This window comes from Centroberyx gerrardi, chromosome 18, assembly GCF_048128805.1.
Source record: "Centroberyx gerrardi isolate f3 chromosome 18, fCenGer3.hap1.cur.20231027, whole genome shotgun sequence".
Classification (NCBI taxonomy): Eukaryota; Metazoa; Chordata; class Actinopteri; order Beryciformes; family Berycidae; genus Centroberyx; species Centroberyx gerrardi.
Window position 1 is genome coordinate 11,966,211 of NC_136014.1, and position 24,760 is coordinate 11,990,970.

At 43.4% G+C, this 24,760-nt stretch overlaps 3 protein-coding genes across 5 annotated transcripts in view; 2 read left to right on the forward strand and 1 right to left on the reverse strand.

Moving 5' to 3' along the window:
- The first annotated feature begins 1,029 nt into the window (after positions 1–1,029).
- On the forward strand, positions 1,030–12,373 carry cmtr1 (cap methyltransferase 1). 2 transcript variants are annotated; one of them, XM_071917743.2, is made up of 24 exons: positions 1,030–1,430; positions 2,260–2,370; positions 2,691–2,842; positions 3,138–3,296; positions 3,497–3,589; positions 3,718–3,789; positions 4,509–4,603; positions 4,735–4,807; positions 4,932–5,130; positions 5,249–5,367; positions 5,470–5,566; positions 6,024–6,156; positions 6,272–6,451; positions 6,543–6,599; positions 6,688–6,745; positions 6,874–6,942; positions 7,160–7,291; positions 8,070–8,195; positions 8,723–8,814; positions 9,079–9,147; positions 9,426–9,473; positions 9,621–9,733; positions 10,148–10,256; positions 11,205–12,373. In XM_071917743.2, exons 2-24 carry the CDS (start codon positions 2,265–2,267, stop codon positions 11,338–11,340), a joined length of 2,487 nt encoding a protein of 828 aa, XP_071773844.1. In that variant the 5' UTR covers positions 1,030–1,430; positions 2,260–2,264; the 3' UTR covers positions 11,341–12,373. The 2 variants fall into 2 exon arrangements, with proteins under 2 accessions (XP_071773844.1, XP_071773845.1); XM_071917744.2 differs by having other exon boundaries at positions 1,030–1,303.
- Positions 12,374–13,098: 725 nt separating this feature from the next.
- On the forward strand, positions 13,099–17,653 carry hebp2 (heme binding protein 2). Its single transcript, XM_071917770.2, has 5 exons — positions 13,099–13,146; positions 13,427–13,568; positions 14,037–14,172; positions 14,780–14,960; positions 15,656–17,653. The coding sequence occupies exons 2-5, from the start codon at positions 13,497–13,499 to the stop codon at positions 15,834–15,836; spliced, it is 570 nt and encodes a 189-aa protein (XP_071773871.1). The 5' UTR covers positions 13,099–13,146; positions 13,427–13,496; the 3' UTR covers positions 15,837–17,653.
- A 2,074-nt stretch (positions 17,654–19,727) lies between these two features.
- The window catches only part of nhsl1b (NHS-like 1b), a 117,354-nt gene continuing 112,321 nt past the window's right edge, over positions 19,728–24,760 (reverse strand). For both annotated transcript variants that reach the window (XM_071917738.2, XM_078289971.1), the window contains exon 8: positions 19,728–22,559. In XM_071917738.2, coding sequence (XP_071773839.2) covers positions 21,884–22,559 — 676 coding nt within the window. In that variant the 3' untranslated portion in view covers positions 19,728–21,883. The remainder of the gene's footprint in view (positions 22,560–24,760) is intronic.

Here is a 24,760-nt window from a genome sequence, read left to right on the forward strand (position 1 = left end):
CTCTTTGCAAATATAATTCTACATTTAACAAACCATCTAGGTGGCCCTGATGATGAGCCAATGGGGACGCTGGATTTTACCTTGTCTGCTCTGATCTGAGTGCATATTGCCATTTCTGCAGAACAAGCAGAACTTGGCAGAACTTAGCTTGTGTTTTTAGAGTCCCACTGAGAAAAAGTGACAACCACTGCCACCTGCTGGAGAAATGTAGTAGCATCTTTGGAGGGGATATGGGATGTAAGAAATGGCAATTCTGCTCAGATCACATCACTCTCTGAATGGATGGACAGAAATGAGCAAAAACCCAACTTCCCCTCAGGTTTATCACACAGGCACGTACAGTATCTACCATAATTCCATAGATATAAGTTATTTGCAATTTAATTATTGTATAATTTAATAAATAATTTCTGTACAAATTCAGACATACAAGTTAGGATAACTCATTTGTGGACATTAATATTAACAAAACATTAAACAATTTAATTAAATTAGGCTAAATTAAGTTAAATTAATTTAAAATATGAAACTTTATTGATGCCCAGGGGGAAATAGGTCTTTAAGAGTAAGAGTATAATAGGTTCAAGAGGTTAATGGTTAATAAAAGCCAAATAGAAATAAGTATATAAAAATAGAATATTATATCTATCTACCCCCCCCCCCCCGCCACCATTGTTTTTCTTCTGTCTAGTTTTTTTTCCTCCCCCATGTCCCCTTAGGGGCTTCGTAGGTTTGACTCCGACTCTGTCAATTACGCATTTAAGTTGTTGTGAACGTGAAAGTCCCGTGTTGTTATCGGGCTGTTACTGTTTTTAAGGATACCATTTTTTCGGTGAAAGCAAAGTCACTTCTGTCTGACAGTTCCGTGTTAAATATTTGAAATATAAGTCTCGTGCTGTCACCAGCAAAATATAATGCACAATTCAAGATCCGTATTACACGCAGGCATTTGTTGGGACACTCATTCCGTCACGCGCGTCATTAATGTGTGTCTGTCTGCAAATATCGAAGGACCCCTAAAAACTCTGAAACAGAACGCGGGCTAATATGGACTTCGATAAATAACGTTTTTATAAACAAAGTTTACCTGTAAATAAAAATGGGACTGGAAAATCTCGATAAATATATGAAAATAAGTTCTGTCGACGAAGTGTCAGGTGCTTGTTTTCCAAAGGAGAGTTAAGTTGTCCAGTCGAGCTGGTAAAATCTAGCTGGCTAGCTAACAACTAGCTGCACCGGCTGCGCAGTTTCTTCGCTCAGTTTCGTTTCTGAGAGACAGCGAGGAAAGTGAAACACCCCCATTGTCAGTAACCAGTAAAATCTTGTTTTCTTGTAACCTTTTTCCCGCAAAATATATCCTGGACTGTGGTATGGGCCAACTTTACCCTACTGTAGTAGCTGGCTATTGATATCTGCAACATAAGCAAGAGGTAACGCTAATAATAATAGCGAGTGTCTTCAGCTTTAAGATTTTATGTCACATTACTTGTCCAGTCCTTGTAACGTTGGGGAATAAGCGGAAAGCGTTGTTACATGGTGATATTGACATGACTAAGCTAGCTGTTTATGTGTGCGTGGCAGCTGGTGCTCTCTTTGTGTGAATGCTGTTAATATTCACTCTTGATGCGAGTGCTTCACTGAGCGCCCAAATAATGTACTGTTATCAAATGACTTAATACAGTCATGCAACACCTGAGCATATATATTTTGCTTATTGATTGTTGTATCTCGCTTGAGAATTTGATCTTTCTTGTCCCCAAAATCACCAAATCCCAATTATTTTTCTGACCTATGAGAGCAGAAAAGCAACAATCAATTTAACCTTATTCCTATTGCTTAATACTTCTACTGTCTTCAAACTCGAGAAAACAGTCGTGAGGTCAGGGCAAGCAATGTGGTATGGGTTGCAATATCCACTGTTGTAGTCACCAGGGGGCTAATTATAAGTCTTTCTTGTTTTTCTTATACTTTGTATACTGCTTTAAAGAAAACTCCTCAGTCAGTACATATGCATTACTAACCATGCCTACTTGCATCATTGTCATACCCATAATTGCTGTAATTTGATGTGTACATGAAGGTGCATTCTGCTATTCTGGTCCATTTCCCATTTATTTTTTTATTACCTTAACCCACAGTTATGCCTACAGTCCTATGCTCTCTCTTGCATCCCCTGGTCTTCTTCCTCTTTGTGCTGTTGCATCTCATTCATCACCTCTCTTCTCCTGAGTCCTGACTGTCCTCCCGTCTCTGTTTCAGTCACAATGAAGAGGAGAGCTGAGCCAGCGTCAGCATCGCAGCAGGTGACTAAGAAGCGCCGTGATGATGGCAGCTCAGATGAGGAGTCACCACTGCTGTCAACCAGTCAAGGTCAGTCAATAAGCAGCACAATAATGGCGTGGAAAATGTCCCCCTTAAAATCATGCTATGCATGATTTTAGTGCAAGGTGTGAAGTTTTTGTACCATAATTCATTATGAATACCACAAAAACAGAATGTGTACCTTCTTGTTGGTCTCAGCATGTCATAGGGAAGATCTGTTTGAATTTGTTGTAGGCTATTATGGGGCTTCAGGCTGTGACCTCACCGTTTTTGTTTACTCTTGTGTCTGTGTCTGCTTCTGTGTCTTTCGGTGCATGTTTGCACCTGTATGCATGTATGTGGGTGTCTGTTGGTTTTGTCCTGTCCAGACTCCAGCCAAAGTGACTCACACAGTGACCAGGAGGATCACAGACCAGGATTCTCCATGCCCACAATATCCCATAATGCCCCAGACACAGACTCCCCCACAGAGAGCTCCTCCAAGTTTGCCATGTACAACAGTGTGTCACAGAAACTCATGGTAATGTATAGAAACCCTCACTAGCACATGACATATTGTAATGTGTTGTCTTTGAACCTCAGATGTGTCACATTTTTAAAGCCTTATTCATTTTCATTTTTATAGTGCCTGTATTGTGTCGCTTAGAATTACTGGATTTTACAATTTTGGCTATTATGTATCAGTTTTTGTATACAGAGATAGGTTCCTAAATTTGTAGTTTACTTTGGAAAGAAGGCAGAGAAAAAAAATGCATTTTCCAATGTCTTTTTCCTCACTCCTATGTTCTCTGTCACCTTCCCATCTTCACCTTCAGGCCAAAATGGGTTTCCGTGAGGGCGAAGGTCTAGGGAAGTTTGGCCAGGGGCGCAAGGAGATTGTGGAGGCGTCGACCCAGCGAGGGAGACGGGGTCTGGGCCTCATGCTGCAGGGCTTCCAGGGGGAGCTCAATATCGACTGGCAAGATGAACCAGAGGTACGGAGCAGTAATAATGACCATTACTCAAAAACATTGTTTTCATTGTTTGCAGTTGTATTTTGGATTATAGCTGAGAATCAGATGGTATTTGTTTGCGTCCATCATTATGATTTGTTATTCTCCGTCTCACTCTTACCTGTCTCTCCCCGTTCCCTCTCTCTGTTTTCTCTCCTCTGTCTCTTTATCTGTCTGTCCAGCCCAGTGCTGCAGAGAAAGTCGATTGGTTCCCAGAATGCTCCACAGAGATCCCAGATGCAGATGAGCTAAAGGACTGGATGGCATTGGGACCGGTAGAGCACACACACACACACACACACACACACACACACACACACACACACATTTAGATGATCATATGTCATATATTTCACTCTGCATACACTTTTACAAGCTTCCTTTCTTTTTTGATTACTTGCAGAGGAAATTAAAGATTGAGGATGAGACAGAGTTTTGCACCGAAGATCTCCTGCACACCCTGCTTAGGTGCAAGGTGAGTTATAACCTAAAACATATTCTACTCAGTTCAGTATTTATTATAATCCTGGAGGGAAATTAATTTATATCAAATGGAAAAAAATCAATAGCAAACGGAGCAACACTATGCAACAATGACTTTACACACAAATGTAAAAGAACAGAATAATAGTCTAATCAAGTAGTATTTTAAAATGCCTGGGCAGTTTATGCTGACAGTGTGTTTACTAGCAGCATTTCTTTCTGTTGGTTTTGATTCTTGGATGGCAGAGGGTACCTGGTTTAAAGTGCTCAGGGACTAAACCTCCAGCAGGGAATATTGTGGGGTAACCCTTTAAAAGTGAATCAGTGAAATACAGTCCCCACATGCAGGAAATAGGCTGGTAGCTGTTAGCATGAAAGCATCAACCCCCAAGTTGCAAGTTCACAGAAACGTGTCTAGAGCGTCATCTGCCGTGTTGAACAATAGCATGAAAACATGTCTGCATTTAATGACGTTATAAGGTGACAGTCCATAGAGAAGTTAGGATTATGGAAGTAGACTTGCATACGCAGGTCTGTCCTGGGTCTGGTTTGAATGGTAGTGACAAACAACTTTCCTGTGTGCAAAGCTCGATGTGAATTGCCTCCTACACAGGATGGACCCGAATCACCGTACCATAATATTCCTATGTTGTGTGTCTGTGAAAGGGGAATTAAGTGGAGCATCTCACTGTGTCTGTATGTTGTGTTCAGACTGTGTTTGATAACCTGGAGGGCGAGGAGATGAGGAGAGCACGGACACGCTCCAACCCTTACGAGACCATCAGAGGAGCTTTCTTCCTCAACAGGTCAGTCCTTAGGTGGTTACTGACCGCTAAATGGCTTACAGTTGTTATGTGATGTGGTTCAAAGAGAGCATACTGTAGCCTGCTACCCCTGTAGGGACAATGACATGTTATTATGTTTTTATCATATTTAGAGCAGCTATGAAAATGGCCAACATCGACAGTTGCTTTGACAATATGTTCACCAACCCAAAGGATTCACAAGGGGTGAGTTGGTCAAAGCAAACACTGATACATGTTGCATCGCACCTTCATTGGATCAGGGCAAAAAGGCCCACATCATCAGATTGGGAGACAAACAGAAGTATCTTTGTCCTCTCTCACCATGTAGAAAAATCTGACGAAGGAGCGTGAGGGCGAGCTTCTGTACTTCGGTGACGTCTGTGCAGGACCTGGCGGCTTCTCAGAGTATGTGCTGTGGAAGAGGCGCTGGCATGCCAAGGGCTTCGGCATGACGCTAAAAGGACCCTGCGACTTCAAACTGGAAGACTTCTTTGCAGCGCCTAGCGAACTGTTTGAGCCTTACTATGGTATGCCCACACCGAGGTATCCAGAAAATATTTACGTCACGCACAGGGGGAGAACAGAAAGAAAATGATGTCCCAGGTGAATGCCCCTGTGAAAACCTGCCCTCTCTGTGTGTCCCAGGTGAAGGAGGGGTGGATGGGGACGGTGACATCACTCGTCCAGAAAACGTGAGCGCCTTCCGAAACTTTGTCCTGGAGAGTACGGAGAGGAGAGGGCTGCACTTCCTCATGGCAGATGGGGTGAGCCTAACTCACACACACATCCAACTTTTTTTTTATTGTAGAGTACATCTGCATCCACTGCTTGGAAGCAGTTTTGTGATGACTGTCTGTGATTGGTAGGGTTTCTCTGTGGAGGGCCAGGAGAACATCCAGGAGATCCTGAGCAAACAGCTGCTGCTCTGTCAGTTCCTCACCGCCATGTCTACACTCAGGACAGGTGCGTGTGTGTGTGTGTGTCAGATAGTCCGTCAGGCTGTCCAGTTGTCTGTCCACGGCTCCTACACAGGTCTCGAAAGTCTGTCAAAGTATGGAAAATAAATTTGATAATGTCCAGCTCGTAAAGTGTTGGAATTGAAGAAATCTATAAAAGTAAGGAGAATGTTACTGTTCAGTCCTAATAAACGTATGTTTCACATTTCATGTAGTTGTTGTCCTACTGTCTTTCCACAGGAAATTAAAATAATTCATTATTTCAAAGAAATTAAGGTTTTGAAAAAGTATGAAATTTTGAAATGCAAAATGTGTCCGAACACTGTGAATCATTTTTGTGTTTTATCCCTCAACAATTTACCCCCCAAATAGATGTGCATGTGTTTATGCTTGTGTGCTAACGTGTATTCGTAAGAGTAATGCCAGACCACTGATTTTATAGTGGTGCCGTTTGTCTCCCCCAGGTGGCCATTTTGTGTGCAAGACCTTTGACCTGTTCACTCCCTACAGTGTGGGCCTGGTCTACCTGCTCTACCTTTGCTTCGACAGGGTCTCCCTCTTCAAACCGGTCACCAGCAGGCCTGCCAACTCTGAGAGGTAGGGCTGCGTGAATCTGTGTGTGTGTGTGATAAGACGGGTGTATTTTACGTAAAAATCTTGCCTAGTGCAGCTGTAAATCTCTCCTCTTTCATTGCCCTTTTGCCATCCACAGGTACATAGTGTGCCGTAGTCTAAAGCCTGGCTCCGACGCTGTAAGGGAGTACATGTTCAAGGTCAACCTGAAACTCAACCAGCTGAGGAACACAGACTCTGACGTCACTGAGGTGGTTCCCCTGAGCCTCATCAAGGAAGACACCGACTTCTACCAGTACATGGTCAACTCCAACGAGAGGTAGAGACACACGGCGGACACGCAGAAAGGCTTTAATCGTTGCATGTTCAGACTGAGTGACTGATGGAGGTTGAATTAATTCTCCCTGCAGCCACTGTGCGGTCCAGATCAAGGCCTTGGCTAAGATCCACGCCTACGTCTTAGACCCGTGAGTTGCTTATCTTCTGCGTTTCTCCATATGTGTATTTCTCTCCATTTCAGTGTGGCTAAGTGTGTGATTGTGTTTGTGTCTCCAGGGCCCTTTCAGAGCCCAAGCAAGCCGACATCAGGAAGGAGTGTATGAAGCTCTGGGGGGTGAGCAGGGAAACTGGGATACTTGTGCTAGATTGAATGTGGACTATGAATAATAGATTTTTAGCTACATACTCCAGTCTCCTTCCAAGTGATTTCCCCCTCCAGATACAGTGTGTGTCTTTGTCCAGATTCCTGATAAGGCCAGAGTCACTCCTGCCTCCTCAGACCCCAAGTCGAAATTCTTCGAACTGATGAAGGTCAGTTGAGATATCTAGTGACTAAACCCACCCTATTGCATATGATACGGTGGTGATAAATGTGCACTGTGCAGTGTTTTCCGCTTGTAAATTATTTAAGTATAATAGAAACGTTAAGCTCTGATGTGCACTTTGTTCTGTCCTACAAGTTGGGCTGATTTAAAAAGTTGTCTCCATGTCTGCCTCCCTGCCTCCCCCTCCCTCTGCTCCACCTCAGGGTTCAGATGCGGAGTCGTTCCAGTGTAAGCTCACACCTCTCAACTCCAGCACACTAGAAAAGGTCAATCACGTCCTGGACTACCGGTGCATTGTGGGAGGTGGTGAGCAGATCTTCCTGCTAGCACTTGGGGTGAGTCTAAAGAGATGGAAAGCTCTAACATGATGTAGGCCCAGTTCAAATTAACTTATCTTTTTTCTCGCTGCGTTATAGCTATGGCGTCGTGGGCGTCAAGAGTGAAATTCAGGTCAGTCAGTCAGGAAGAGCCACTTCACTCCTCTATACCTTTGTGCTGTTGGACTTTGTCACGGTGTGCAGCACAAAATCATATTCCACAAATCATGCCTGTTCTTGTTTCAGCAATATCGTATTGATAAGCAGAAGTAAGAGTAGTATCAATGTGAAAATGTAACTTTAACTATGAATTTTCACAGCTTAAGTGCAAAGTTTCACACAACTTCCACAATCGTCTTCTTGTATTCAGAAGGAACAACGTGTAATTTCCATGGTTCTCCTTATATGATATCTGCTTCCGCCGCTTTCCAGTAGCATCCGTCCCCTTTGCTCCTATCTATACAGTCCTAAAGATTAATGGGACACCCAGTATCATCAAATCCAACTATTTTGTGCTCAGGACTGATTCAATTTCCCTAGGAAAAGATAACCTTTTAAAAAACAAGTGAGTGGGCGATCCACTCACCTTTAGGTTATTTTTTATTTAGACAGTGTTGATGTAGCCAGGGAGTAGAGGAGACCCAGTAGAGAAATCTCTGGCAGTCCTAGGCCAGCAGAGGTGTACATGCTTCCAGAGGCGGGGGAGTTGACTATCTCTGTGCACGATAACCCTTTTTCCACCCATTCTCCTCTTATCTGTTCTCTCCATTTTCCCCTTGTTTCTTGCCCTCTGCAGAAGTCTCAGATATACACATGGGATGGCAAGATGCCTCTGCGCTGGAGGAAACTGGAGAGTTTCAAGCTGGAGCTTCCCAGAGAGACACTTCTGAGTGTGGAGATCGTCCAGGAGCTCAAGGGCGAGGTGAGAGGAGGGGCTGGAGAGAGCTGAGGGGCTAAATAGATGAAAGAACCAGGAGTGGAAGGAATCAAACTATTTCTGCTTGGCTCCATTTCTATATAGAGCTGCGCTATCATGGTTGAAATGATAATCTCATTTTTTTTATTACTAGATATTGTGATCACGCTTATTTATCGCAATTATTGGCCTCAGTGAATTGAGGGAGTTATTTTGTTGCACTTTTCTTATATCAGCATCGTGAACATTTTCAACTACAGCAGCTTTCAAACCTCAAAGCTTGTAGAGCTCTGCTGTATTTGTATGTGCCCATGTTTGTGCCCATCATTTTTCTTTTCCCCCAAAAGATGATAAAATGATGATAAAAATTACTTCTGTCACCTGCTGACCCAGCCATAAAAAAAGTTGACTTGTATTTTACTGCAAATACACCTGAGTGGGGCTCTATTTTTACTATATCAGGGTGAAGGTCGCACCATTGCTGCTTGTGGCTGTGGTTTAACGAGTTAACGAGTTATGTGTTTCGTCCACAGGGCAAAGCCCAGCGGAGAATCAACGCAGTACATGTACTGGATGCACTAATACTCAATGGCACTGATGTTAGAGATCAACACTTCAACCAGAGGTAGGACAATGTCACTCTCACGCCAACCTTTTCCATCAGTGTCAAACCCGAGCCATACTCACCAAAACAGTGTTACCACATATCTGCTAATATAAGCCTTTGTCAACATTTTATCCATATTTCTGTGCATTCAGAGCAGTGGAAGAGGCCAAATGCTGTTCAAACACAACACTATGATTAGCACTTGAAATGTTTTGATTGCATTATGCTTTTCATACCAGTTTTCATGTAGTTTAATAAATGAGGCCCATTATGGCCCATTAGGATCCAGATGGCTGAGAAGTTTGTGAAAGCCGTGTCCAAGCCCAGCAGACCAGACATGAACCCTATCAGGTACAAGAGGTTTTCTACTCTCTGTAAATTAAACTCTTTTGAACACCTATTAATCCTATTGTCACTGAAAGCATTGTAAAGTTAGAAAATATGAAAACTGTTGTCCAGGCATGAAAAAGTTATGGAACATTCTACATTTTCAAGCATTTTGAAATGGAAATATATTTAATCTTTTCTTATATCAAGTGTTAGACATGAAGCTTGGCTACCATAGATAACTTTCTATGTTATGGATTTTCGTGTTATTTTAGCGTAACATCTGTGTTTTCCCATAACAGAGTGAAGGAGGTGTATAGGCTGGAGGAGATGGAGAAGATCTTTGTCAGGTACGACAAGACTGCTGTCATTTAGACGTCATGAACTGCGGATTGTCACACCAAGTTTCATATAGTGAATGTTGGAGTCCAGATGTTGAGGATGGAGGACAACTTGTCGTCTTTTTTTTTGCTCATTTTGTGCTCTTCCTCATCCAGGCTAGAGATGAAGGTGACAAAGAGTTCAGGAGGAGTCCCTCGTCTGTCCTACACCGGCAGAGACGACCGGCACTTCCTTCCCACGGGCCTCTACATCATCAAGACTGTCAATGGTTGGTGTGTGTGTGTGTGTGTGTGTGTGTGATTTCCTTGAGTGCTATAGCTCACTTGCAATTTAATTCTCCTCAGCTATTGTAACAGATACTGCTACTGAGGTTTAATTGTTTTTGACACTTGTGCCTGGTTATCTCTGTGTTGATAGATGCTCACAAATTACTGGCCTATCTAAAACAGGGGTAAACAACTTGTAAAATTCTGTGTTGTGTGGTCATGTGGTGCAGATGATGCTTTTTGTATCCTTAGAAGTCTTTAAACCATGTAGAACCTGTGCAACATGACAATCCTGTGTGCCAGCATAGCATTTATAATGTGGTGGTGGTTTGTATGTTTCCGTTAGAAATGTGTGAAAAGGAGAGTGCAAAATATCTCCGACACCAACCTTCCTCTACTCCTCCTCTCTCCATTAGAGCCGTGGACTATGGCCTACAGCAAGAACTCTAAAAAGAAGTTCTTCTACAATAAGATGACCAAGGAGTCCACCTACGACCTGCCGCCCAACTCTGTTGCCCCCTTCCAGTACGTACTGTCCTCTCTTAGGGCTGCACGATTATGGCTAAAATGATAATCACGATTATTTTGCTCGATATTGTGATCACGATTATTTATCATGATTATTCATCCATTTTGTTTTATTGCACTTGAGCATTTTAAGTTAACCGAAATGCCTTCACATTCATAATGTATTTTATAAACCTATAAATAAAATAACATTCAAATGTACAAATCTTTGAACCTGTGATTCCGGTGCACCGGGTCCGTTGTTTTTTTTTCCGGGACCATCACCTCTGTAGCCTTAGTTTTTGGGCATTTGTATTCTAAGACACTTATTTTGTAAGAAGTCTATTTGGGTGTTTGTGGGCTTTTATTTTGAAGTTTCCCATAAGGACCCGCGGGAGAATTAGTGTAAATAAGGAAGTAGTACGTTTGCCTGTGTACTGCGTCTCTGGTCGGAGATTAAAAAGGAAATATTTTACCCCGTAACCCGTGCTTCATTGTATACTACACTTGGATCCAAGCTAATGGAAGAGTTTATACGCACTTTGAAAGGTCAGCGGCAAACTGGGTCAAAATTCAAGTAATTTGAGTTTTCATTACATTGACTAACTGTTGCAGCCCTACACCAGAGCAAGCTAAACCCAGCGTGAATAATCGCCCGCGGCCACAATCAATTAATTGTGGAAGCCAATATCGACATCGCGATTAATATACGATTAATTGTGCAGCCCTATCCTCTCTACTGATATAACGATACATTTATTCCTGATTCAGTGCTTTTAGACATAAACACATTGGCTTTTATGAGTTGGAAAAGTTTGATTATTGAAGTCTGTATCAGAAGTTGTCAGTTTTATAGTGGGGGTGATGGTAGTGGGACATGGGAGGACAGTTCACAACATTATGATTCTCATATCTGACATTCACAGTCTTATGAACAGTATCATTTCATTGTCTCTGTCCTCACAGCGTCTGCCACTCGGAGCGGCTCTTCTGGGCGTGGGTGGACGGGGTCATAGTTCACGATTCCCAGACGCGGATTGACCCCGAGAAACTGTCCAAGGACGACGTGCTGTCCTTCATCCACCAGAAGTACCAGCCCTGAAAGACGCTCACAGTCCCAGCGCTCTGCCAGCTTGTACTTAGACGCAGAATGTACCGTGTTGGCTCAGAAAAAAGGTTAAAGCCGGGTTGTAATTGGAGTTTTGGAGCCAAAGTGGGGGATAGTTTACTGGGTTTTCTGGCAGTGACACTGGGACTCCTTGTTAAGCAATGGACGTTTGACAGACCACTCTCTCTTTCTGGCTTTTCCACTGCCCTCGGCTCTATGAATTAGTATGAACAGAACTCAGCACATAAGACAGTTTGATACTAAAAGGAGACAAAAAAAAAAGACTGCCATTGTCATCATGTTGCATTGCATGTCCCTGTAGATTGATTTTATGGTTCCTCATCCAAGCCATGCTTCTGTGTGTGTGTGTGTGTGTGTGTGTGTGTGCGTGCGTGCGTGCGTGCGTGCGTGTCGGTGTGTGTGCATGTGCATTAGTGATAAAGAGTGAGAGGCATCTGCAAATTGATAGTACTGGATACAGTTTCAAATGTAGGTTACACTATGCTTCCAAATCTACAAACTCTTGCCTGCCTCGCTCTGGGCCGTTTTAATGCTCGTCTCGTCTCTTCTTGCTCTTCTTAGAGATGAGGATCTGTTGCCCAGTCTCACGCGCTAAAGGGTCCCTTGTTGCCGCTCTAGCAATTCTTCAGCTGGTACCCAAATACAACAGCCACATGTTAATTATGTCCTATCCTGCCCATGCTGTCATATCATCGTCTCAATTTCACAAATGTACACATTCTTATGAATTACAGATGTAGCATGTCCTCTCTCATTCATATCTGGTCTGTCCTGGAGTGTGAGTTCAACTTTTGGGAGGTGTTCTGTTCTGTTATGTCTGCCCACACGCCTCTTTGTGTTTTTTTTTTTTGTTGCCTCCTGTTGCCTGGACTCTCATCCTTGTTTTCATGTTTGTTAAATACTGCAGATAAGGAGTTATTTTTTCTTGTGAAGGTAGCTATCAATCCTCTTGTGGTTATTAATGATCATGTAGTAAATAAAAGGGACATGATCTTCCCAGAAATGACTCACTGCCTTTTGAAATTTGATTTAGGCTGTAGTCTAAATAATACTACTAACACTACTAGGCCTACTAATAGTAAATTTTACCTATTATTATGCTGTCTACCTTCTATGTTTAATGTCTTCCTAAGCCAAAAACTTGTCTCTCCCTTTTATAGCTATTGCCTTATGGCTGTTACTGAAATCTTCTAATTCTCTTGCAGGTATTTCATGTTTTTATTATTTGCCTGGGATCGCTTATCCAATAGCAATTCAAACTGCAGTTTCATCACAGCAGTGAAGAGTGGTGTTTCTGCTGTTCCCTTAGTTCCTATCTTGTAGATCATGATCTTTTAGTTTGTGGTTACTCAATCTGTTTGCCCTGTAATCTGCACCACGTTTACATTCAGGGACGTAGTGGAGGTCAAACCCACCTGAACTAAGTTTACCCACCTTTTATATATATATTATAATATAGTTTATCCACCTTTTAGTCAGAAATCATCATGACATAAAGTCACAGTATAAATCATAGTAAGTAGTATCAGACAGTACTATTCTAGTTACAGTTGATTTAATCGTTTAATAGTTGAGTCATGATGATCACCAGCTGCAGGACAATGTTTACCCACCTTTTGTTTACCGTTACATCACTGGTGGTTACAAAACATGATGTCGATAATAAAGCTGAGGACTCTTATTTTGAAGTTCACCCTCGTGTTTATGTAACCGGAAGAGATGTTATCCTAACAAACGGCACCACACCTCGCGACAAGGCACGGGGCGCATCACCTACAGGTAACATGGCATTTTCTCCGTCACATGAAAAGACTACATGTTAGAAGATGACAAGTGTAACTATTTTAACAAAAATGTTGGTTTGGCTACGGAACCGCTACTTCGTTTCATTGCTGAATGTGGATTTTCAGTCTAAAGTTGGCTTACCTGACTTGACTTACCAGTTACCTTGTGTGTAAATGACATTTGCAAGTCACAGTTGGCTCACATGACTTGATTTGTTACCACATGCCCTAATGTGAAGTATTATATTGCTCAACTCTGCACACTGTGCTTGCAGAGGGCAGAAGACTCGTGAGTTGTAATCATTTACCGGACAGGGACAGTCTGAACCGCCTGCACAGGACAACATGCTGAAAGTTCTCGGACAAGCTTTGTTTTCAACTGGGATCCAAAACCCCAAGTTCACAGAGGAGAAGAAGGTGTGTGGACTGTATTACTGCATCTAACATGTGGAGCCTCTAGTGTGCCAACCTGAACATTATAGACTAGTTCAGTGATTCATCAATAGGTACATTTAAAAAATAATAATTATAAAGTGATTCATTAAATTCACATTGAAATCTTGCAATCAATAAAACTATCAATACCAAATAAATAAAATGTTAATTAACTGTCAATAATTCAATTTCATTATTATGTCTTTGAGGTATGAATAAATTACTGAACTAACTATAAATTGATTTGTGAAACGATTTTTAACAAGGTATAATTAATCTTTTTATTATGCCATTTACAAATGTGTTTTCCTATTAATTTTCCACTGTCTTGACACTGCCAGTTTTGTAATGCTCCTCTGAAGAGATCATATTACAAAGGAAATGAGTGGTGTGTGTGTGTGTGTGTGTGTGTGTGTGTGTGTGTGTGTGTGTCTTTGTGTGTGTTTTCAGGCACAAGACTATGAAGTCCGCACCTACCACGCCACAAAGTGGGTGAGCACCTCTGTGAATGGGATGGAGTGGGATACAGCGACCAGAACCGGTTTCCGCAGGCTGTTTGACTACATTCAGGGCAACAATGAAAACAGTGAGTTTCAACAAGTCTGTGTAAAGCTCACCACATGCATCTTCACACGTGGGTGGTTCAGGATGGGTGTTTAAGAAACAAAACAAAAACAAAACACTCCCAATTCCTGAAATGAGAAAATAAATTGGAATTGATAACAGTATATTGGCTCTGCTGCGTGAGAAACGCTGCTTTTGTTTTGCTCAGCACTTTGTAACAGCGACCCTGCCTTTGTTTTGCTCAGCACTTTACACAAGTGTTATTTATGAGAATGTATATTGTGTGTGCAATGGACCACTGAGGTCTGCAGTGTAAGAGGAATGTGATCTGTAGCTGTGGTCTACATCTGTGTAAAGTGGCTCTACATGTGCTGGTTGAACAGCGGTCAGTCTACACAGTGTTCATATATGTGATTTAATCCCCACCATCTGCTCAGGTGTCGTCATGCACCAGTGTTTTGATCCTCCAGCTGGCAACTCAGTGTTTGTCTGGATCATTTGATATCTCTCCAGCTTAGAGAAACTGAGAGAGACTGGATTTTTTCGTATTTCTGTCTGTCAGACACGTGTGCATGGTTTAGTCCGGCTGGTACGGGTTCTGCCTCACGGTGTGTTTGTTTGTACCTCAGAGGTGAAGGTGCCGATGACGGCCCCGGTGACGTGCCTGGTGCAGCCCGGAGCCGGTCCCGCGTGCGAGAGCACGTTCACCGTGTCCTTCTACGTCCCGGAGGAGCACCAGGCCGCCCCGCCGCAGCCCAGCGACCCGCAGGTGTTCCTGGACGACAGGAAGGAGTTCACAGTTTACGTCAGGTGAGTCGGAGGCGCCGACTCATGAAGTCATCGTAGATTTCACTGCAGAATCCAGCAAGAAATGTAAAATACTACATTTTACATAAAGATAGCAATATTTTTAGATTACAAAATTTGGCAAGTAAATTAATTGGGTGTGCCTTTCCTTAGTTTGCGAAAAGCTAAGGAATCAGTCCCAAAGTGGCCAAGTTACTAACCTGTCATCAATTTAAAAAATTTGCAGTAACATTTTACTAACAATCATAACAAAGTCATCTATTCACTTGAAATTCTACTGGTTGGTCAGAAACATCATTTCAAAGAGATCTGCCAAGCCACATGTTATGTTGAGATTTGAAGAAAATGCAGCCATTTGTACTTCTGTTGTGTTGAGATAATAACAAAGACTCTAATACCCACAATGCCTTACGGGGCAATCAAGGAACCCCTAGTGTGTTCTTTATCACACTGTGGTAACCTTCATTAACTTTGCAAGTCCTTTGTTAATTGCATTTCTTTTCTCTTTTTTTTTTTATCAAATCTTTTCTGATTGATGGGAGATTCAGCACCACACCAACAAAAGAGTATATAAAGTTACAAAGGAGTAGAATTCATAAAATCAACATGAGGCCGTTCTGTTCCTTATTCAAATCCCTGATAGTCAGTACCGACCCTTATTTCCCTCTCGTCTCTTACCCCCCCCCCCCCTCCCCCAGGACATACGGGGGTTTTGCCAATGAGCAGATGAAGCGTGAAGAGTGCCTGAAACTCCTGGAGAGCCTACAGAGGGACGGCGTTCCCTACACAGACAGTCCTTTCTACACAGCCGGCTACGACAGCCCCATGAAACTCACCAACCGCAGGAACGAGGTCTGGGTCCTCAAGAAGACAGAGTAACAAGTTCAGAGGTCACTTAAAACCCTGAAGCACTGGGAAAATAGTCAAATTTAGGAACATTTCAAAATAAACTCTGTCACATCCTTATTTCAAACAAGAGATATCATATTGGTCTCAAGCATGGCCAATCCAATATGAAGCAATGAACACAGTTTGACCTTCCAGCACTTACTGCTTTGAAAGAACCAAAAAAAGGGACCAAAACATTGCTGTGACAGGAATATGATGAATGAAACTTTAAAGGCGATGCTAATAAGCAGCAAGTTTCTATATTACATTTTCTTTTTCTCAATTATTACTTGTACACTTTGTACCAAGTATCTTCAATTGCTGCATGTCGGTTTTGCTTTTAAATTTGGGCAATCCCCTCACTAAAAAGTTATGGACTTACTGAAAGTCTGGATAAAGAGCTGAAACAGATTATTATGAGAACCCTAGTGGGCCATCAGATTTCACCAAAGGGCATCCTGCAGCCTTCTTACATCCTGGGAATAAACCTTAGAGAACCGAGGACAAAACCTTGCAGCAGTGGGACAAGATAATATAATTTAGCTCCACCAGATGGAGCCAAGTAGTCAAGACACATTTTCTTCATCTGCTGCTGAAACTTCAGTCTCAGTTGCCATATTAGAACAGAAGGTTACAGCTGGATTCAGTTAGAGATGGTGAGACAAAAACCTTAAGTGCCTGTCCAGTGTTTGATGGACCATTTAATACGAATACACTCATTTTCAACTTTTGTTCTTATAATGTAAACTGCTACACAGATCTTAACATACATATCCAATGAATCTTAACATGCATATCCAATGAATCTTAACATGCATATCCAATGAATCTTAACATGCATATCCAATGAATCTTAAAGGTCAAAAGGTAGTTAGGATTGTTATAAAAATTCTCAGGAATGTGCTTAAGGGAACAAAGACTGCTAAGATTGCCTGCAGGATCCAGAATTAACTTTTGAGGTCACCTGCAAAGTCTGACAACAAATTTGTCTCTTGCCAGTCAGCGGTGTTGCTGGGAAGGTGACTCTGACCTGCCTCCTTACCAACATGTTCTCTCTTGGCAAACACAGGGTTTCTGCACAAGTCTGGAAAGTCTAGTCCAGGTCTTGAAAAGTTTTGAAATTGCAAAAAGTAGAATTTTGAAAGGGAAGATATGTAGGAACCCTGTAAATCCTGACACCTCTTCATCACAGTTGTCAGAGCCACACTGCTCTAAATGTAAACCTGACTCATCATTATAAATCTGCACCGTGTCACTCGAGTCAGAGTCAAACTACACAGGATTACTCTCTGATTCATTTACCAGATTGCCATGCAGTGGAGTAATGCAGGACTGTCAGTAGGGCTGCACTGTATTGACAAATAATTATATTGCAGTTATTTTGCTGAATATTGCAGTTGCGATATAAATTGCAGTACAGTATACAGACAGATTTTTTTTGTATTTTAGATTTTTCAGCAAACACATTTTTAATCAAAACTGACATGTTGGTTAAGATTTTCTCTGTTTGAATACAATGAAAGCGTGTTTTTAGCGTGTTTATCACTATGCCTTAATCAAAATGAGTTTACCTACTTTTTTGCATTAAACCTCACATCTAGCTCATCATGTACCCATGTAAAATGTCATGGAAATTGTTTTTAATCTTGAAGAAGGGACACTACTTGGATTTGTATGATAAAGGGACGATGATATAAGCACTGCACTGATTTATGAATGATGGCAGATATTACTTACCTCTGAATTTTTATTAAGAATGTAAAATTTATTATTTCATCAATAATAAATATAACTCATCATCAAATGAATGATTATTCCTATAATGAATTAACTCCATCTCTGCTTTCCACTATGTAATTAGTGTGTTACTCATCCGTATTTGGTAATGGGATTATTTTGTGTGGTTTGAATTGGAAGATATTTTTTTAAAAGGAAGCATGCTTCATTTTACGTTGTTTTTCGAATCCATAGGTAAACGCAGTCCTGACCTTTTATCAGCCAGCTGAATCCTTCCTGATCCGTGCCATAGTTTGCGCTCCCTTTCTCCTCGTTCACCTTCCCTCCTCTCTCACCGTTAGGTTGATGCATGCTGAGTCATTCACTTTATTTGTGGCAGAATTGTTCCCAATATCATGTTCGGATACTCAGCAGAAATGACATCTTTTTTTATCCTCTGTGTAGACAAATACACACACACACACACTCCATCTTAAGTCTGTTGTTCATAAGTCAAATTGATCCCATTGGGTGTGCTCAGTGAGGTGAAACAATATTGCGGATAGGAAATGTATAATGAGGCTCCCTCGGCTAAATATCCTATACCAAACACACACAGCTGTTTACAGCGCGCCACAGTCTTGCACTCTATTTTTATTAAACCCCCTCCAGCCTGGTGGAGACCTTGAGTCAGGAATCATTTGATGTGGTAGACTGTCGAGGGAATGGGGGTTAAAAATACTTCCTTGACAATACGTTAATTTCCCGGTGACAGAGGTTAACTGGAGCAAATAAATGTAGTTTTTATTTCATTTCATTTTACTAAGGCTTTGGTTTCCTCCTACAGTCCAAAGACTAAGTCAGGATTATTGGACACTCTAAATTACACATAGATGTGAATGTGTGTTTGTCTATGTGTGTTTGCCCTGTGATGGCCTGATGACATGTCCAGTGTTTCCCTGCCTTCCACTCAATGTATCCTGAGACAGGCTCCAGCCCCCCGTGACCCTGAATAGTAATAAGCAAGCAAAGACAATGATTGAATGAATTATTAAGGATCTACAGAATTGTGTAGCACCCAATATTCAGTGCAAAAATAGTCTTTTGCAGTTAGTGACTTGTACACTGCAGTTAAAGCCCCAGATACACATCCACCAGGCCATAAAGTTGCCAGAAACAAGTGCAAAAATGTCACTTTTTCTGTCAGCCTTATGCGCTAACAAATGGAGTACCTGTTGACCTGTGTGCGAGTCATTTTTACTAAGAACCCTTATTCTGTAACACCAGAGGTGATTGCTATTCCTCCTGGAATCCACAGTGCGTCCCGAGTCCCACAACAAGTCAATACGGCCGATTTGTTTCATTCATCACCTAACTGCGGCGGTGTCTTGTGAGGAAACCGTACAGAGGACCTTGAATATCAGAGGAGGGGGGAAAAGCATCGGAGTGTCAATAGTGTGATTATGACTTGGAGGGGCCTTTATTGATTAATGTCTGACAGCCAGATGGACAGACTCGTTGCTGCCCGTGGAACAGCAAAGGGCAGCTGAGAGTGACACTGCCGAGTAAGTCGATGCTGATGAGTTGGGGATGGAGGGACTCTGGTTGAAAATACTGAGAGGCGGTGGGCTCGGCCGCGCCCTTGGGAGCGCTCGACGTGCCGAGGTGTTGAAACGGCACCGGAGGAGCGGCGGGGAATGTTGAGAGGTTGAAGCGCCGTCTGTGGGATGTTAAAAGGTGGGGAGGTGGGTGGGGGGGGAAGGCTGCACCGCCGGCCTTTATGCCATGTCATCATAGCAAGACATGGGACACATACTGAGGGTCACAGGCGGTTATTATGGTGCAACAGCCCTCTGAGGTCAGCCAATAGAGAGGACTATTATGGGCTGCGCCTGTGATTCAGTGCGTCTCCAAATAGGATGTCCAGAAGGAGACATAACTGATGACCCCGCGGGGGAGGGAAGGCAGGGGGGGGGGGGGAGGGGTAGCCGATGGCCTCTGGAGTTTTCCGGATGACGGACGAGTGTGGGTGCCATGGCGACGGCGCTAATGAGGCGGTGATTTGGGGTGTCGGGCTGGCAGATGGCCGTGAATCACACAGAATGGTGGCTAGAGAGGGAAAAGGAGAGAGAGAGAGAGAGAGAGAGAAACGACAAAGACGCGCTCTTTAAATATCACCATGTTTTATTACACAGACATACACAGGAGCGTTAGCAGCCGGTCTTCCCTTTCTCCGCACCCGCTAGCTCATCGCCTCCTCCCTCTCTCCTCCCACTCTCCGTCCTCAGCCCGTCTGTCTTTCCACAGGCTCCCCGAGATTGAGACTTCATACACCTTCCATCCTGTTGTGAGATGAGACCGGGCCCCGAGTGCTCAATCATGGCCGGGCCTGGAGCTGGGAGACGCACTTTGGTCACAGGTGATTAAACCACGGGGTGTTATGGCTGTTAGGAGGTTATGAAGTCTCACGCCTGTCACCTCAGTTTATGACTCACAGAGACCACATTTACTCAGCTTTTAAGCACCAGGGTGGGATCTGCATGACTCGAGATTAAAGGCAGTAGAATGCTTAAACATAATTATTGACGTTATTTCATTTTTAAGTTTGAAGCACCTTTTCTTTTTTTTTAAAGAAAAAAAATGGCCTGGCAGGATCAGCATAGTAAATGTGGCCCTTTGGCTCTCTGTTTGCCCCCCTTATATCAGTTCCCTCCTAACTCAGCACCCAAACCTTCCCCTCGCCTCCATCGGCCTGCTGGTTGACTCGGACCAGGGTACCGCGTTGCAGCCCCGCTATTTGAAAATAAATAATCTACAAAAAAGGAAACCACTCCCTTCCAACAAACAGAGGGCTCTAAAAATGTACAAAGTCTTTGAAAATAAGTCAAATGTTACTTAAAACACCTTTCTCTATGTATTTACATACAGAACCATATAAAACTGCAGAGGGAGAGGAGAAACCTAGCAGAAAGGTAAACAGCATGATAGTGATCATTTAAGGTTCTAGTAGGTGGTCTCACCAAACTTCACAAAGGCTGGACCATAATGCATGGGGGGTCTCAGTACAACACAATTCAGATTGTGTCCACATCAGGATCAACGGCAGGCTACATTTAACTATTTAGCTCTTTGGTAACCAATATGATCACAAACAGAATAGGATAGTAAATGATTTTTTTGTTTTTCCCCTAATGTCATTTCTGGTTTTACATTTTTAGATTCATACTTCATTTCCAAACATGTGAGTCGTGACATCACTGGTTTATTAAAACAATCTTTAAAACATAGTTTTTTAAAAGTCACAAACAAACAAAGAAAAAGAAACATATATGCACAGTGCAAAATCTACAAACTAAAATTCAAACAACAGAGGATTTTTTAACCTTTCTTTTTTTCCAGAGTAAATCCGCTGTATTGGTTGTGCCCTTGTACACCCAACCATTGTCCACTTCCTGCCCATCACTAGGGGGCAGCACTGAGCCCTCCGCACTTCCCATGGACCACTGAAAACACCAGCTCTGCAAACTAAACCACTGACCTAAGAGCAGAAAGAGAAACCCGGCAATAGCCATAGCTGAAGTTGTACCTCGGAGCTCTCTGTTGTACCACGTCCTCAAGTTCACTCCACAATATGGGCTGTTTGAACCCAACACTTGCAAGCCATGGTGCTCTAAAAGGCTTTACAGAGCTAACAGGAGAGAAGCAGAAGCTGAGGAGATCTACAAGGCGAACCCCTAGCACACCTTTACGCTCCACTCTGTCCAACTGCCTAGCTACTCAGCACCACAGCAGCAAAGTTAAGCAAACAACTCGTGACTTTTCGTTTCCTTCATCTCACCTTAGCTTGCCATCTTACCTAGTCCTTAGAGGAACCTTTCAAAAAATAACTAAAGAAGGGCCTCGGCATGTTATTAGAACCAGCAAAAGCTCTAACAGGATAAAGCAAAAATGAGCAAAACAAATGGAAAAACAAACTCGGGAACACCAGGCTTAAAAGAAAGACTATGCACTTTTCTTGTAACACAAAGGGCGAGTCACCAAAAGAAGCAGAAAATGAGAATCGTGGGAAATCGAGTCTTGAAAAGCTGCAGCTGAACCAGTTCTCCACTTCAGACTAAGTACGTCCCGCTCCACGATCGGGCTTCCTCTGACCACATCAGGGCCTGACAGGTCCACTCCCTCAGAAGCAGGGCCGAGGGGGTGGGGCTCAGGCAGGTGTCAGAGTCTCTAGAGGGCTCCTTCTCTTGGCTCCTCTTCCTGCCCCCTCCCCGGTGACCACGAATCAGTTCAGCTCCCCGTATCCAGGGGGCGGTCCTTGCTCTTTAACTGCTGCTCTGTTCGGATAAAGTGCCATTGGAGTCCTTGAGCAGAGGGAGGGTCTGGGCCAGGGGGCCGGACAGGCTTTCTGCAGTGTCTCCGTACTCGCTCTCGGCCAGCTCGCCCTCTCGCTCGCAGATAACCGTCATAGGGCTGCTGAGGATACGGCTGCGCGCGTTGTACTTGCTGCTGGCGGCAGAGGGCGGCGTGCGCGAGCGCCCGTACTTCATCCCGCTCAGGGCGGAGGATGATGAAGATGGCGAGGAGAGGGTCAAGCCCTCGTTGCGGTTCCACTCATCCGCTACCCTCTTGCCACGGCCTGGGGAGGCGCAGGGGCTGTGTGGCGCGGTCGGCGAGGAGGGCGATAGAGCTGGGGGGTCTAACGCCGAGTCCGAGCGCGTCCGCTGGAAGCGCGGGTCAGTGGAGCGCAGCATCTCGGCGGCGGACATTCTGAAGCTGGTCTCGGAGCGGCTGCCCTTCTTGAGGAGAAGGGCCTTGAAGGTGTCGCTGCTGGTGGCGGACTTGCGGAGGTTGCGCTGGATGGAGCCGGCTTGGCGGGGCAGCGAGGACACCTGGCCTGGGGACATGCCTGTGGGGGTGACGGGCGGAGACTGGGACTGGCTCCCGCCCCGTGACTTGTCCTCGTCAGACTCCTTGCGACCCAGGACCTTTCGCTTGGACCTAAGGGAAGACGTGGATAACCAGGTTAACAACATGTTTGCAGAAATTCTGCAGAGTGAGGCGTAAGACAGTGCAAGCAGGGTTAATTATAAAAGGTAAAATAATCAAAGGGTAAATTTAATGTTTCAGAGTAGGGGAGAAGAGCAAGGAGGAAAAACATTAAGAAGGAGTGCTAGGGTTGGAGGCATTCTATTTGGGAAGCGAGGCCAACATATTTCATTATTCAAATCAAAATTTGCATATGGACCTACAACTGAACACACATAAAACGGCCTATTTCAGATTGCTCTGCCTGGTCTTGTGAATGTTTCATCTTAAGAAAAACCTTGCCCTTAAAATACTTTGTGAACACGCCTCAAAACATTGTCCCAAATTTGCCATATGTCAGGAATGCCCCCAGCAATTGTACATCATAGCACAAATCTTGAGGAAGGAAAACAACGTTGGGGCAATGAGCGGCATATTCGCTCAAAAAAGGAAGGGGGAGAGAAGGAAAAAGAGAGTTTTACATTTTTTTTTAAAACAAATCCAATGAGTTTTTACAAGAAAGCTGCAGGCGCTGCAACTCTGCAGAAAAGCTGAGACGAGGCACAATGAAATTAATCAAAAACACAAACTGGGAAAAGTGCCCAAAGCAGTTTTAATCACACAAGGACGATTCAGCCTCCTCTCAGCAGGGGGTATCAGAGTAGTCGACTGCACCACTCAGCCTACACTACGTCTAGGGCTCCTGCACCCAGGCGTATAGCAGTAAAGCTGCAGCTAGCAGGATACATGGGATTAGGGCTAGCAGGGAAACAGCGTAATTAATCTGTGGTCCAGGGGTTGTGCTGTGGGATTATTGTTGCTAATCCAAAGGTAGCATCACCACGGTGGTGGAAACAAGGCTGGCCAATTACGGGGAAGGGGCTACTTGCCGCTCCGCACCTCACTAGCCAGGAGGCACCCACACTCTGCATCCCCCCGCTGCACAGGGAAGGAAAGAGGAGAGGGGAGACAGAGATGGTGAAAGGCATGAAAAAAACAGATTCTGTGATAAGGGAGAAGGATTTGGTGATCAAGGTAAAGGGAAGGATGAAGGAGGCAGTGAGACAAAATCTTTAATCCTCAGATTAGATCCAGAGAGAGGGAGTGTTAAAGATATTCTTCCACAGAGGACAAAGGACCTGTAGAGAATCTACTTGGTGAAGGTCAGAAGGAAGGGAAAGACTCGAGGAAATGAGTGGGAAATACAGTCGTGTGTTAGAGAATGCAAGTCGGGTTCCCGTTTTAGAATGACTGCAGAAATGTGTGTCTGTGCCCTAAATTCAACCTCCATCTAACGTCGTCCCCTGTGAGCTCGCTTGGCACATTAGCCCATTGCCGTTACATAACATTTTTCTCTCACTCACACACTCATTCACTTGCTCACACACATTCACACGTGCGTACACACACAAACATACACCTGAATTCAGTGAACCAAGACAGCTCCACAAATGACTCGGAGTGACTGATTCTGCTTCAGCCATAGAAGGACCAAAACACACACACACACACACACAAACGGATGGCCAACAATCTACCAATCCTATGTAAGGAGGTGAACACACCAGCCTGCAATATAACTCTGCATCGATTTCTTTCGCTTGCTGCAGCTGTGAAAACAAGTCATTCAGGTTTTCATCATTCTCTCCCTCTGTTTTCCCAGAGAGACGTGGTGGAAACAGAATGAATCAGAAACTGAAAAAGAAAGGTAGTGAACAGGCGAGAGGTGGAGAGGAAGTGGGTGAGAGAGGTGAAGAATTGCTGGAAGAAGGATAACAAGGTAAACAGAGTTGGTCAGGTTGAGCAGCTGCTATCCGGGCCCTTAGTCTGCACTTTACTAGAGGCTCCGCATCGCTGGGCAAAGTGCCTCTCTACCACTGAAAGACTCGCTGTCAAAACATACAGTACGTGAATTTGAAGGCTTACATTCCAAAACGTAATATATACATACTTTAATTAAAACAAACATTGAAATCCATCTCCTAATATTTAAAAAAAAATAGACAGTTCTTTTCTCAAAGGCAAAGCTTTAAAAAAAGCCAAGAAGTTAAATGCTCTTCAAAAGAAATTTTAATTTCATGCCAGACATAATTTTGTGAGAGTACCACTTTTTTTCAAATGATGGCTATCTAATTTTGGAACAAAACTCTTAATTTGTGCATGCAATTATTATA